We start from the raw sequence: 13,201 nt of genomic DNA on the forward strand, positions 1-13,201 counted from the left end.
CAACTGTTGAATATACTGCAAGTTAACACTGCACTATTTTAGTGATATGATAGCAGTCTGGAAATAACTTAATCTGGATCACACAATCAGGTGACAGATATGAGCACAACATAAGGAATCATTCCATCCTGACATGGGGTGAGGAATTCACCTGAACGATGGTTGGATTAAAATCTAGACATGTTTATCATATGAAAGTATTTTGTGGACAGGTAAGTCTAGGCCAGTGATGGCAAGTTTTACATCTAACCTGTCCTGTGGTCTCGGTGAAAGTTTTGGGACTTTCACACCTGGCATTAAGATACACACTATCCACAGTTGTAAGATACACACTATCAACAGTTGTAGATACACACTATCCACAGTTGTAAGATACACACTACCAACAGTTGTAAGATACACACTATCCATGGTTGCAAGATACACACTATCCACAGTTGTAAGATACACACTATCAACAGTTGTAGATACACACTATCCACAGTTGTAAGATACACACTATCAACAGTAGTAAGATACACACTATCCATGGTTGTAAGATACACACTATCCACAGTTGTAAGATACACACTATCCACAGTTGTAAGTTCTTGGGTTGTAATGATGCATCAAACTATCAAAGCATTGTCTTTGTTGAGTCTCCGGTAACAATTAATTGATTGTACACATAAAAAGCAGCCCTTATGTGCCCTTACTGTCAAACCCTTGGATGACCTGCATGCCTGTTGTAGAACATGGGGATTGATGTTTGTACCACCAACCCACATCAAACATCACTATGCGGCATTCATGATATTACCTCTACAGTTTAAAGGATAAACAAATATCCACCAAAACATGCTGAGAGGCACCTTGATGACTCTAAAGGGCTTAAGATTTCAACCACAGTGGTTAGTTCAGGATTTCCGTAAATGCAAATGCCCACAGCCTATACTGACCAAAATTTTTTCATATATCATGACAAGACTGTCGAGTATGTGGTCACCATGTGTCGTGCCGTCTGTCGCAAAATGGTAAATCTCTTGAAATGACCTCTGACCCTCAACATGCAAACATGCGATAGGTGGCCTTCTGTCTATCCATTGACTTGGCAAATAAAGAAAAACATGGCAAACCTGCTCCATCTTAATTCTCTCACCTATGTATATATACCAAACTAGAAATAATCACTTCTACAAACACATTCATATTCGGAAAAAGAAAACAACAGAAAAAGGACAACTGAACAAAACATTACGTTCCATGGTGTTGTATTTGGTCTGAAGCCTCAGCTACAACAGCAGCATTGTCACCCACGGATCAATACCATTTGAAAATGACAGCAATGTCCACAAATGATGTTTATTCATACTAGTACTTGTTTACCAACAACAAAGAAACACAATTAAAACGGTTACAATATTCCCAATATTGACAATTTTCATTTGTGTTAAGTTGAATATATTTGAAAACAATGACAACCCTCAACAAACATGACAAAATCATGCGATTCTCATCAGGCAAATGCTGCTGTGATTGAGTGAAAATATATGCCTCATTTGAAAACCATCAGCTTTTTGCACTGCTTTGGAAAATTTCAGGGCTCTCATGAAATGTAAACAACTACCTTCACAACAGATGTTCTCATCTTACATCCAGAATTCTATTAACTTTCAAAATCACTTTTTTCCTTCACAGTCACATCAACATTCTCCTTGTTTTCACTTCTAAATATCCTTTTCCACACTTTGAAAAACATTCCTGATGATACAGTTTTCAGCAGAGCTCTCCAAGGGCTTTCCAGCAGTTAGTAGGAGCTGAATACGTCCCACCATACAATCAGGAAAATGTACATGCATACAGTGTCTTAACACTGCTTTCAGTCACACAAACTGGTACACATCCTTGACTGAAGCAAGAGTCCTTATATATGAACATGTACCATAAGTTAGGCCCATATACTATCAGTGACTTACGTGGTAGTATAAAGCTATGATAAGTAAAACCTTGAACCATCTGACAAAGTGATGTTACTGTTACAGTATCCTTTCAAGCAGAAGTTTATAAAAAGTGATCTGTGTAACTGAAGACAGACATTTGGAAATAAATGTGGGTCATGTCAGATTGCTGTGCTTTGTCAGACTTGTGCAAGTAAGTAAGGAGTTACCAGTATGAGTTCATTCAGTAATCTATTTTCCAGTACAAGTAAAGTGAACGTGTACAAGAAAAAGAGAAAACCATATGTGTCCACATGGGTATTAAACAATTAACACCAATATTCAAAAGAAACTTGAAGGGAATACATCTAAACCATTAATGACATCCAATCTCAGTATTTGTGAACAAGACAGCTGAACATTTCAAGTTGCACACGCAAAGCTAATGCATCACTGGCTGATATTGGCTTTTGACCATTGACATCTCTTCCACAACAAAAAAGTGTGAAGCTGCAACAGGCAGCTTGCTGATTCCCCAAAAGAACAAGAATCATCAAAATGAGCTTTACAAAGCACTTCTGCTTTCCTGATTGCTTCGATTTGTCATTTCTAACACAAGCTGGGAGTGATGTGCAGAATTAAGAGTACAAAAGTCAATAACATCTCACTTCAGCAAGGGAGGGTAGCTGAAATTTTGTAGCAATTAAAGCTTAACTAGTTCATAGTTTACAGTTGACAAGTAAAACCAAACTGCTTGGCAGATTTATGTTTAAATTAACAAGTGCACCAACATGATCAGCCTGTCCAAAATCTCAGCCCGACAACTGATCTGGTAACTCTCAAAAGTTAAGAAAAATAATAAGAAGGTAAATAAGTGCAAGGAAACAGCTTAATGTTTTGCAAACCTGTTTCAGACTTTAGTCATTATACTCAAAGTCAATTCATCCAAGACCATCGCAAAGTAGACTGTCACAGATGTCACAGACAATGCTGCCATACCAAAAACATAGACATATGATATTTATGGGCCCAGCACAGATCAATTTTACCTGATACGTCACTTCTTGTCAATACCATGTCATGTGAACTTCCTCATGTACTTATAAAGATACGAGATAAAATCTCACATGAGACCAAAAACATGAGACCTATTTTCAAATCTTATGAGATTAACTGTTCATGATCCAAGTAGTCTTTGAAGGTTTTAGTATCAAATGAGCTGGTTTCATTAGCAGACTGCAAGGTTCAGAGTTTACCATACACCTTGCAGCGCAGCTCATTTTGTACAGCTCTGTGGAGCGATGTTCAAAGTTCCATACCAGAACTAGGAAGAAAGGTAAAAATAGGTAGAAAGCAACTGGAATATCATTCACAGAACAAAATAACAAAGACATCTCAGTAAAATAGATTTAAACACATTACTATTTGTGATCGTACACGTGAGCAGGATGCGATTTTTAATCGCTACAGATAAATTTTAATGCCATTGTATAGCAACTGATGTGAGAAATCTCAAGTTGATCACTGCTTCCTAATCGGCAAAGAAGCATGGACTTCGAAATTCTTGGTTTGAGATAGCAAAGCACTGCTTCAGTTCGGTGATCTGTGAAATTCCTTATCTCAGACACAACAGCAGGTTTTAGCATATTCCTGGATATCAGAGCTTTACAAGTTTTAGTATAGACACATACATTTCTATTCTGGTAGGAACAGATCCTCAGTTCAGAGTGCCAATGGTTGACTTTTTCAACAAACACAATAAAGAAATTCTTAGCCATCAAGTTAAGCGTTTTTGGTAGCTCTGTCTTCACCTCAAAATATCTTTGTAGACTCTACTAGACTCCTCCACAGACAGGTTCTGGGACTTCACTGATGCACAATCACTGCAACATATTCTACTTTTAGTGCATTTTCTTCTTATAATACTAAAATTGTCGCTAAATTGCTTAACAAAGCTGACATCTGACTGGATCAAAAACACACATTGCATTTCCTGCATTCAGCTCAAGTATTGAGTGTTCGTAGAAAAAGGTATGGAATCAAAATCTGATCTTAATTATATTGTCATTACTTCTAATCTCTGTCAGAGGTCTAAATGCCACCAAGGAACTTCTTAAGCATATCACTATGATTGAGATTAAGAATCTGCAGATAGAGGAAACTCTTCTATTAATTTGTTATTTCATGTTCAATATTCAGGCATGTAGTTGTACAGTAAAACTGCCAGAAATATAACAATCCATGCCCTGACCCATCCACTGCAGTCCTCATGAAGCACGATTGTACTCTTACTACCTCCGAAAAAAAAAGACATTTCTGGGGGTCATAATAATTACAGAAATATCAAGAAATACAAACATTCAGTCTCCAGTTGTCCTGCTTAAATAAATTCCAAAAAGGCTAAAACCAAGTCAGATCCTACATGGACAGCTCCCATTAGCATGAAACAAGGAAAACTCCCATACGGACAAAACAAGGGAAACTCCCATACGGACAAAACAAGGGGAATATCCACAAGGATAAAACAAGGAGAACTCCCAACAGGATAAAACAAGAACTCCCACAAGTATAAAACAAGAACTCCTACAAGTATAAAACAAGAACCCCCAAACCATAAAACAAGGAGAACTCCCACAAGAACAACACAACTACCATGAGGATAAAACAAGAACACTGGCCAGGATAAAACAAGAACACTGGCCAGGATAAAGCAAGAACACTGGCCAGGATAAAGCAAGAACACTGGCCAGGATAAAACAAGAACACTGGCCAGGATAAAACAAGAACACTGGCCAGGATAAAGCAAGAACACTGGCCAGGATAAAACAAGAACACTGGCCAGGATAAAGCAAGAACACTGGCCAGGATAAAGCAAGAACACTGGCCAGGATAAAGCAAGAACACTGGCCAGGATAAAGCAAGAACACTGGCCAGGATAAAGCAAGAACACTGGCCAGGATAAAGCAAGAACACTGGCCAGGATAAAGCAAGAACACTGGCCAGGATAAAGCAAGAACACTGGCCAGGATAAAGCAAGAACACTGGCCAGGATAAAGCAAGAACACTGGCCAGGATAAAGCAAGAAGACTGGCCAGGATAAAGCAAGAAGACTGGCCAGGATAAAGCAAGAAGAGCTCCCATCACCACAAATCAATAATTCCTATAAGGATAAAACTAAGAGAACTCCCACAAGAATAAAATGAGAACTCCCAAAGGATAACATAAGGAGAACTCACACAAGTACAAAACAAGAACACATTCAGATCAAATATGAACTTCAAAAAGGATAAAACAAGAACTCTCACCAGGACAAAAGAGGGAACACTCCCACCAGGATAAAATAAGGAGAACTCCCACCAGGATTAAAAAAGTGGATCTCCCACTAGGATAAAGTAAGCAGAACTGCCACCAGGACAAAACAAGGGGAACTCACACTAGGATAAATCAAATGAAATGAGACAACCTGAGAATCTGATTAAAGTTAGGTCATAGATGTGACAAAACACAGCAGCAAATGTCACCCCTAGATAACCCATGTGGCTCCTCTACACAGCCTTCACTTGCAGCATAAAATAAAACAAAACATGCCTTGTGCTGTCACTAGTGTCAGTGTCACCTGAGATCTAACAAAATACTTGGGCAATGCTTGTTTGAATGACATTTTCATCTTGTGCAAACAAAACACAGGTCAATCCAAAACAATGAGGCAGAGAGCGTATAAACAACACAACTACACATGGTATGGTTAAATTTACCTGTATCATGTGCATCATTCAGGCAAACATCCTGCCTATTACTACCAAGAAATGTCACATTTCATAGTGATTTGTCGAGGGATATACTAGGGTCAGTGCTGTGTCTAAACAATCAAAAGCATCACCTGGTCAATATTACATGTAGCCACCAGGCTCAATATAGCTTGTTTCCACCACATAATAGTAAACCAGATTATTATGCACTGCTGTTGGGACAGATGTGGGGTGAACCAGCTTACAAATTCATTATCAACACTTCATTATAAGCTGGTCCACCTCACATCTGTCCTAACAGCACTACATTATATTATGGGGTGAACCAGCTTATAATGTACTGCTGTTGGTTGGGACAGATGTGAGGTAAACCAGCTCATCATGTACTGCTGTTGGTTGGGACAGATGTGAGGCAAACCAGCTTATAATGTACTGCTGTTGGTTGGGACAGATGTGGGGTGAACCAGCTTATAATGTACTGCTGTTGGTTGGGACAGATGAAGGGTGAACCAGCTTATAATGTACTGCTATTGGTTGGGACAGATGAAGGGTGAACCAGCTTATAATGTACTGCTATTGGTTGGGACAGATGTGGGGTGAACCAGCTTATAATGTACTGCTATTGGTTGGGACAGATGTGGGGTGAACCAGCTTATAATGTACTGCTGTTGGTTGGGACAGATGTGGGGTGAACCAGCTTATAATGTACTGCTTTTGATTGGGACAGATGTGGGGTGAACCAGCTCATCATCTACTGCTATTGGTTGGGACAGATGTGAGGTAAACCAGCTTATAATGTACTGCTGTTGGGACAGATGTGGGGTGGACCAGCTTGTAATGTACTACTGCTGGGGAGCACTGTTAAGTGTTAAGAAAATGTTTCTCTACAACAAACTCAAAAACACTTAAACCTTCTGCACAGTACTTAAACATCATGATGAATGACCTCGCTCATGGAGACTTCCAAAGTATGACGTAGCAGCAACTATGACCGACAGACAGCACAGATCAGGTTATAATGGTTGTAGCATGATGTGTCAGTTTAAACACTCTAAACATATATTTATCATGTATTTTATAAACAAGAACAATTGCTCACATACCTGTCATTCCACTATTACACAAAGCACAAGGAAGAACATTTATTCATATATGGACCTTTAGGCTAGTGAAAGGTTTGGAGGGCAAATAGAATATCTTTCCTCATCTAACACTCAATGACCTGAAACTACCTACTAATGATCTACTAATGGCTGTATAAGTAGCACACTTCTATGTTAACCCTGGAAGTAAAATGACCTTGTCACTGCACTGGTATCAAAACCTGAACATTCAGGAATGACTGGACTAAATGAATACTGAACACTGTGCCAATGTATTACTGGACACCTTAAGGAATATGTTCAGTTAATAGTTTCAGTCCCTACATACGTTAAGTGACTAAAGAATACATGACATTTGCCATCATCTGCACAGCAGGCTTGGAGGTGGGAATGACTGGAGTAGAGTCATCTTGGAGAGCTTCATTCTGTCACATTTCTCAAACACCAGGTAATCCGTCTGGTCTAGCTCTGGACACAACAATCACTGACGGAGGTGGTTCTCAAGGCTGTGTAAGCCCATACATCAGGCAATAAATCTCAGCTAAGTCATTACTGGTAAAAAGTGTCCTGGTTAACACTGATGTATGTTAGAAAGATTCACAAATTACCTTTATGCTTCAAAAATGCTTTGACATGGAAATAAGCGATTTCTTTCAAACTACATTTTCTATCCACTTAGTGAAATAAACCTTTCAAACATGTCTAAAAATGAATGGACTGTGCTATTATTAACACAACTTAGTAAAATTACAGCCATATTTAGCCAATTCTGAAAGAATCAGACAACAGTGAGATTGACAGCTTGAGCACCAGGGTAAAAGACGTAAAATACTACACCCAACTCATAACCACCAGAATGACCAGTTCACTCAGCTGTTGACTGGCAACAGATATGTGCTCTGTCCAGGCTCTTAACACAATGCAAGACAACAGTACATGGCAAATGATAGTTGGATCATAGCCTCTTATACCAAACAAAATAGAACATTTTACTGCAGCTGACACAGTCAAATGTCCATATCTAACTTCCTGACAGACAAGACGTATTCACAACTGTGTCAGGTTGAAATACACCTTTAAATAAGAACTTTAATAGTTAACTTATCAATGATGAATGAGAACAGAAAAATATTCATACATTTCGCACATTTATATTAGCATTTTTCAGTTAACCTGGACAAATTATATCACTCTAACCTCAGTAACATGACTGCATTTACTGCATGACTAATAGCAAATGCAGCTGAACCTTGTCAGTGGGCTACATTTATACTGAATTACACTACACACAGAATTCATTAAAAATAAGAAGAAGAAAACAAATTATTATAGCTTCCAACGTCAATTCCATAACTGTAAACTACTAGCAATCAATCATAAAAGAAATTGATTAATTGGAACAATGTCGGTGATTAGCTCACAAATGAGTCTCTGAGGACGTCATCAGCACACCTGGTCTAGTGTTCCCTATAGGTAACAACTACAGTCACTCCAAACATGTGAAGGAATAACTAGTTGAGTGATACTGACGTTATGCTACCTACGCAGTCGTCACCTTCTCACACAGCACACACAAGTCTATATTTGACATGGGCCATCTCCTCACACTGTGCAAATAAAAGCAAGTAACAATTTCACTGTAAAGGATAAAAAAAAACTGTGACCCTCACACAGCATTCACAGACTACTCTCAGGGTTTATTTGACAAAATAAGCAGCCACATTAAAATGGTGTTTCATTACATTCAGCCATCTATAGTTAAATAAAGGACAAAAAAGATGTCTGTATACTTAGTCAACTTCAAATAACTGGGTTCAGTTAACAGAAATTGAATGTTTTTAATGACTGTTTGAATGTGAACACTATTTTCCAGAACAAATTTTAATACAATCCAAATGAAATTGAAAACTTAAATCCAGACTGGAATGGTTGGTCCACTAGCAGTACTTTAACTAAGTCTGTGTATATGATGTGGTAGCATTATGAAAAGTCCCATGTACAGATGTAGGTCAGAGATAAATGTAAGCCACTGGGAACATGATCTTGCCACAAGCAAGCAGCATATATATACCAGAACACACAATAGCGGCAAATCTCACTGATGAAATCTACATGGCCTGTGTTTGCAGTTTTGGTCAGAATGGGGGAATATATTAGCAATTTAAGAATGGTGGTCACTTTTACATTTTTTCTCATGCCCCCAATTTATGTTTCTTTATATACAGATATTTGAAAATGACATCCCCCATGAGGAGTCTTTATTTTACAGAAAGAGAACAATTTTGACAGATAAATTCACATTGTATATGTGCAAAATTTGTACATTTTCATGAAACTGAGGACTAGATGGTTCTTTGACACATAGAGGTTCCATAATTTGATGGTGTACAACCACTGAATTCATTCAAGTATAACTTAATGTGTATGCTATGTGTATATGTTAAATATGTACATGAAGCAGTAAAAACAGGTGTAAACAAAAACAAAGAGGACTATAAAAACAGTCTAGTGAATATGATTAAAAAATGATCAACTTTTTGGTTAATATGGAATATGCTTATGTTACAAATTAATAGCTTCCTGACAGAATAACTATATAAGTAAAACATGGACATTAGAGCAAAAAAGATGCTTAAATTGAAAGGGAACTTTCAAATAAATGTATTCATATGGAAATATATGCAATTTCTGAATATGCGGGATCATGAGTCATAAGGGATGTGACTGCAAGGTCACAATGACATATACTCATTCAACATCAAACTTTCAACATTGTTGAATACAAATACATTGTTAACTTGTTCAAAGACCCCTATATTTTGTGAGGCTTTTATTGGGGTTTCATTATACTGAAAACTCATACTCTTAAGACGGTATTTTTTATCCTCGCAAGTTATTGCAAAGAACAGTTTAACACTTGTCATGGTATATTGTGGCAACTGACACCTGTTGTCATTCAAACTGATTCTACTGCAGTCAAGTCCCCTGTGGGTTAACAATGCTGTTGCTTCTTATTCAAGCAAGTCAGACTATTTCCGTCCACAGTAATGTACAATCCGATATCACCTAAGTAAGCTTACAAGTGCGTATAAGAGATCAGTTCAATGGTGCGTGCAAATGTTAAATAGTTCATATCGCTGATGTTTCGTTGACATCTTTACCTTTCAAATTTCGTACATAAGGTGTTCTAAACTGTAACGGTCAAGTGGTATTTGAATATTACATTTAAATTAACTTACACTTTTGCTTCCTCCAAATGGCATAAATATTCGTATGCGATATTGAGTTTCCGTTGCTCGTCCATTTCATCGGCTGAGAGACGAGAGTCGTCTAAGGCTGAAATATACAAGGTTAGTTGACTTCACAATTAAGCTAATTAGTAAAACTGACAGTAGTTAATGAACATGCTGTCAATAAACAATTAACTGGCCGAAATGAGAGTAACACTCACTCCTGTAATGGGGACGGTGCTCTGATGTGTCGCTCTCCATCGCTGAAACAAATAGTAATCCAAACTATCCACAACAAACAAGGATGCTGTCAGGGTGAGTTCGGTATCACTTGTGAACAATCGTGTTCAAAACATATCCTCAACTGTACGTAGGCTACAAAATGTCAGTGCTTAGTGGTAATCCAAGAGAAAGGGAAAATGTCAATCCAGTGTCGCCCTGTATCGTTACTGCGCGTAAAACAAAACACACAAGAGCTTCCTATGATTCGTGTCGCTCAGCTCGGCGACTGTGGTACACTTGCAGAAAGCGCGCTAAGCTGATTCGAACCTTTTCGCGGGAATTGTGGGAACGTGAACTCACATAACCTCTAACCTTGCAAAACAACCTTCACCTTGAAATGAAAGTTATCTATCACCACTTATTTTATAACAGACCTCCTCGGTTAAAATTACCTGACTTAAAATACATTTCGTTGCTTTTAAAATGAAGAAAATACTGTGGAAAAGAAATTTTATAAATCTGCAACAGTATGCAAGTGATTTTATCATAAATCTAATATTCAATAATGTTATTATCGTCTTAATGTTGATAGTTTCAATACAACCCGAATGTACTCTTTTGTTTACTAATGGCCACAATTTACTAGCAACTGTTGATTCCATTGAAAATAGCCAGTCACTAAGTAAGTATCCCTTTGATTATGTCTTTCTGACTTGTTCTACTATTTTACTGTAAACGCAAGTCAAGACGTCACTGAAATTCGATGTTTTGTTATGTTTGTTGGAATATATTGCCTCCCAACAAAACTTGGAAACTTTTTGCCACCTGTTGAAGTTGTTGAAGTTAGCATAACTTGATAATCTCTTTATTTTTTACCGGTTTCGGAAAGAGTTCCTTCCATTCTTCTGTTTTCTTCCTCAGATTAACAGTGGAAACACTGAGCTGTTCAACCTTATATACTGTACTTAATTTGGGGGGCTTCATTTATTGTTGTGAGTCCTCTAGTAATTGTTGTTTTAGGTTTTGTCAATGATTCTATTATAGGGCCGTCTCCTATTCTCGCGGTAAACGCATTTTCTGCCGAGGTCGCCGATACGTGATACTTAGCAATTGTTTACATCATTGACCAGTAACTAAGAAGTGGCCCATTCCTGTGAATTATCAAAACTTTGCAGTGTAACGAATATTCTTGAGTTTTAACCAACTTGGAAAAATCGTTTCTATCCCCTGCCCTTCCCGATAAGATTCCCCTTCCTTACGCCTAATAGCGTTACTTTCACCTTGTACCGCGAGAATAGGAGACGCCTCGAAAAGTCAGCGGCGGACGACCATGTTTTTCATCAAGCTCAAATGAGATAATACACTTGATGGATCAAGCAGTTGACAGATGCAGATGTTAGAGGGGGATCTCTTCATTTAAAAACAACAAGCATACATACGAAAAGAACTGTTTATATTATTTTTTCAGCTGATATTCATAAGTACCGTGAGAATAGGAGACGCCAGGATATATCAATTTATACATACCATTTGGGATGGGGGAATGAGAGGAACTCTTACCCCAGTTTCGCCACACCTTGTTTCCTCTGTCACACGAAAACCAAATGTTTGGTAACAGAACCACCCATTCCCCCTTATAACTCATTATGGAAATATTATGTTTGAGTCTACATTGACAGCTATAGACTAACGCTACATCTCCAAATATATAATTTTGATTCTAAAAAATGAACCCATTTAATTTTAACAGGATCCCCAGTGAGATCTAGGCTGAATTCTGTTAGGGGTATGCATTGCAGGGAAGGCTAGGCTGTAGAGAAAATAATATAGTTCAAGACTGTAAAACAGACTGTGATAGCTGTATCAGTTCCTGGGACATTTTCAGCATTCTTAAGCTGATGTTGTTTGCAAAACATGATTTTCTTCTTCCGGATTGTAGTATGGCATGCATAGGGACATGTATAATAGTGAAACACATAAAAAGGCTTGAATTGTGAAGACTTGTATTTCCAGCGATGTTGTTGAACACAAAGATTATTGTTATTAAGCCATAGGGCATAAACCTTCAAGTCCATGCGTTCAAGTTAACCTATCTACATTGTTCAAGACTACTTCCTCTTTTCATTTTGAAAATGCAAATCAATTTTATTAATAGAATGCTAAACTTCAGGAAATAGATTGAAGCAATACTTTTCTCATTTCATTGTCAGCATATTCATTCTAGATTAGGGCATTGCAGCATATATTTCAGTTATAACAGTAAATATCAGTAAATGCTGCCATTGGATGCATGACTTTCAGCATTAGGGAAACCACAATCAGCACTCATGACTGCAAATTTATGATCACATGCCTTCACAGTGTGGCATCAGTATATAAACTGAACTCCTTATACTAGGGACCCATGAAGGTCCAGGGTAGAATAGGCCTTTAGGAACCCATGCTTGCCATAAAAGGCTACTGTGCTTGTCATAAGAGGGGACTAACGAGATCAGGTGGTAAGGTTCACTGACTTGGTTGACACGTCATCAGTCCCCAATTGCACAGTTTGATCACTGTTGATCACTGGATTGTCTGATCCAGACTCAATTATTTACTGACCACCACCACATAGCTGAGTGCAGTGTAAAACTAAACTCACTCACTCACTCACTGTACTAGGACCACACCTATTAACCTAAAACTGCTTCATAGACTACTGTGACATCCTTGGATTCTTTCTGCTATAGTGAGAGCATGTATTCAGTTGTATTCATCAATTCAAAGATTATTGCATGCATATTTTATGTATTACAGCACATCACATACAGATTTCCAAATCTGAATATTTGTTGTCATTTAGGAACCATTTCCTTGTCAAGTAAAATTCCAAAAGTGTACTTTTGTGGCATAATGGATGTATCTATGTATTTTTAAGAAGAAAAACATGCATGAAAGAAACTAAATGATTGAACACTTTCTGGCTAATTCACACCTGTCAG

General features: G+C 37.8%; 2 protein-coding genes across 3 annotated transcripts in view; one reads left to right on the forward strand and one right to left on the reverse strand.

Moving 5' to 3' along the window:
• LOC137277392 (ras GTPase-activating-like protein IQGAP1) overlaps positions 1 to 10,614 on the reverse strand; it is a 111,577-nt gene extending 100,963 nt beyond the window's left edge. For both annotated transcript variants that reach the window (XM_067809099.1, XM_067809098.1), the window contains exons 1-2: positions 10,220 to 10,614; positions 10,008 to 10,104 (exon numbers count right to left, since the gene is read on the reverse strand). In XM_067809099.1, the coding sequence (XP_067665200.1) occupies positions 10,008 to 10,104; positions 10,220 to 10,259 (137 nt within the window). In that variant the 5' untranslated portion in view covers positions 10,260 to 10,614. The remainder of the gene's footprint in view (positions 1 to 10,007; positions 10,105 to 10,219) is intronic.
• A 214-nt stretch (positions 10,615 to 10,828) lies between these two features.
• The window catches only part of LOC137277407 (protein FAM81A-like), a 31,219-nt gene continuing 28,846 nt past the window's right edge, over positions 10,829 to 13,201 (forward strand). The window contains exon 1 of the mRNA XM_067809116.1: positions 10,829 to 10,902. The gene's annotated coding sequence lies outside the window, so the exon portion shown is untranslated. The remainder of the gene's footprint in view (positions 10,903 to 13,201) is intronic.

Source organism: Haliotis asinina, chromosome 3 (assembly GCF_037392515.1).
Source record: "Haliotis asinina isolate JCU_RB_2024 chromosome 3, JCU_Hal_asi_v2, whole genome shotgun sequence".
In the NCBI taxonomy this organism is placed as follows: domain Eukaryota; kingdom Metazoa; phylum Mollusca; class Gastropoda; order Lepetellida; family Haliotidae; genus Haliotis; species Haliotis asinina.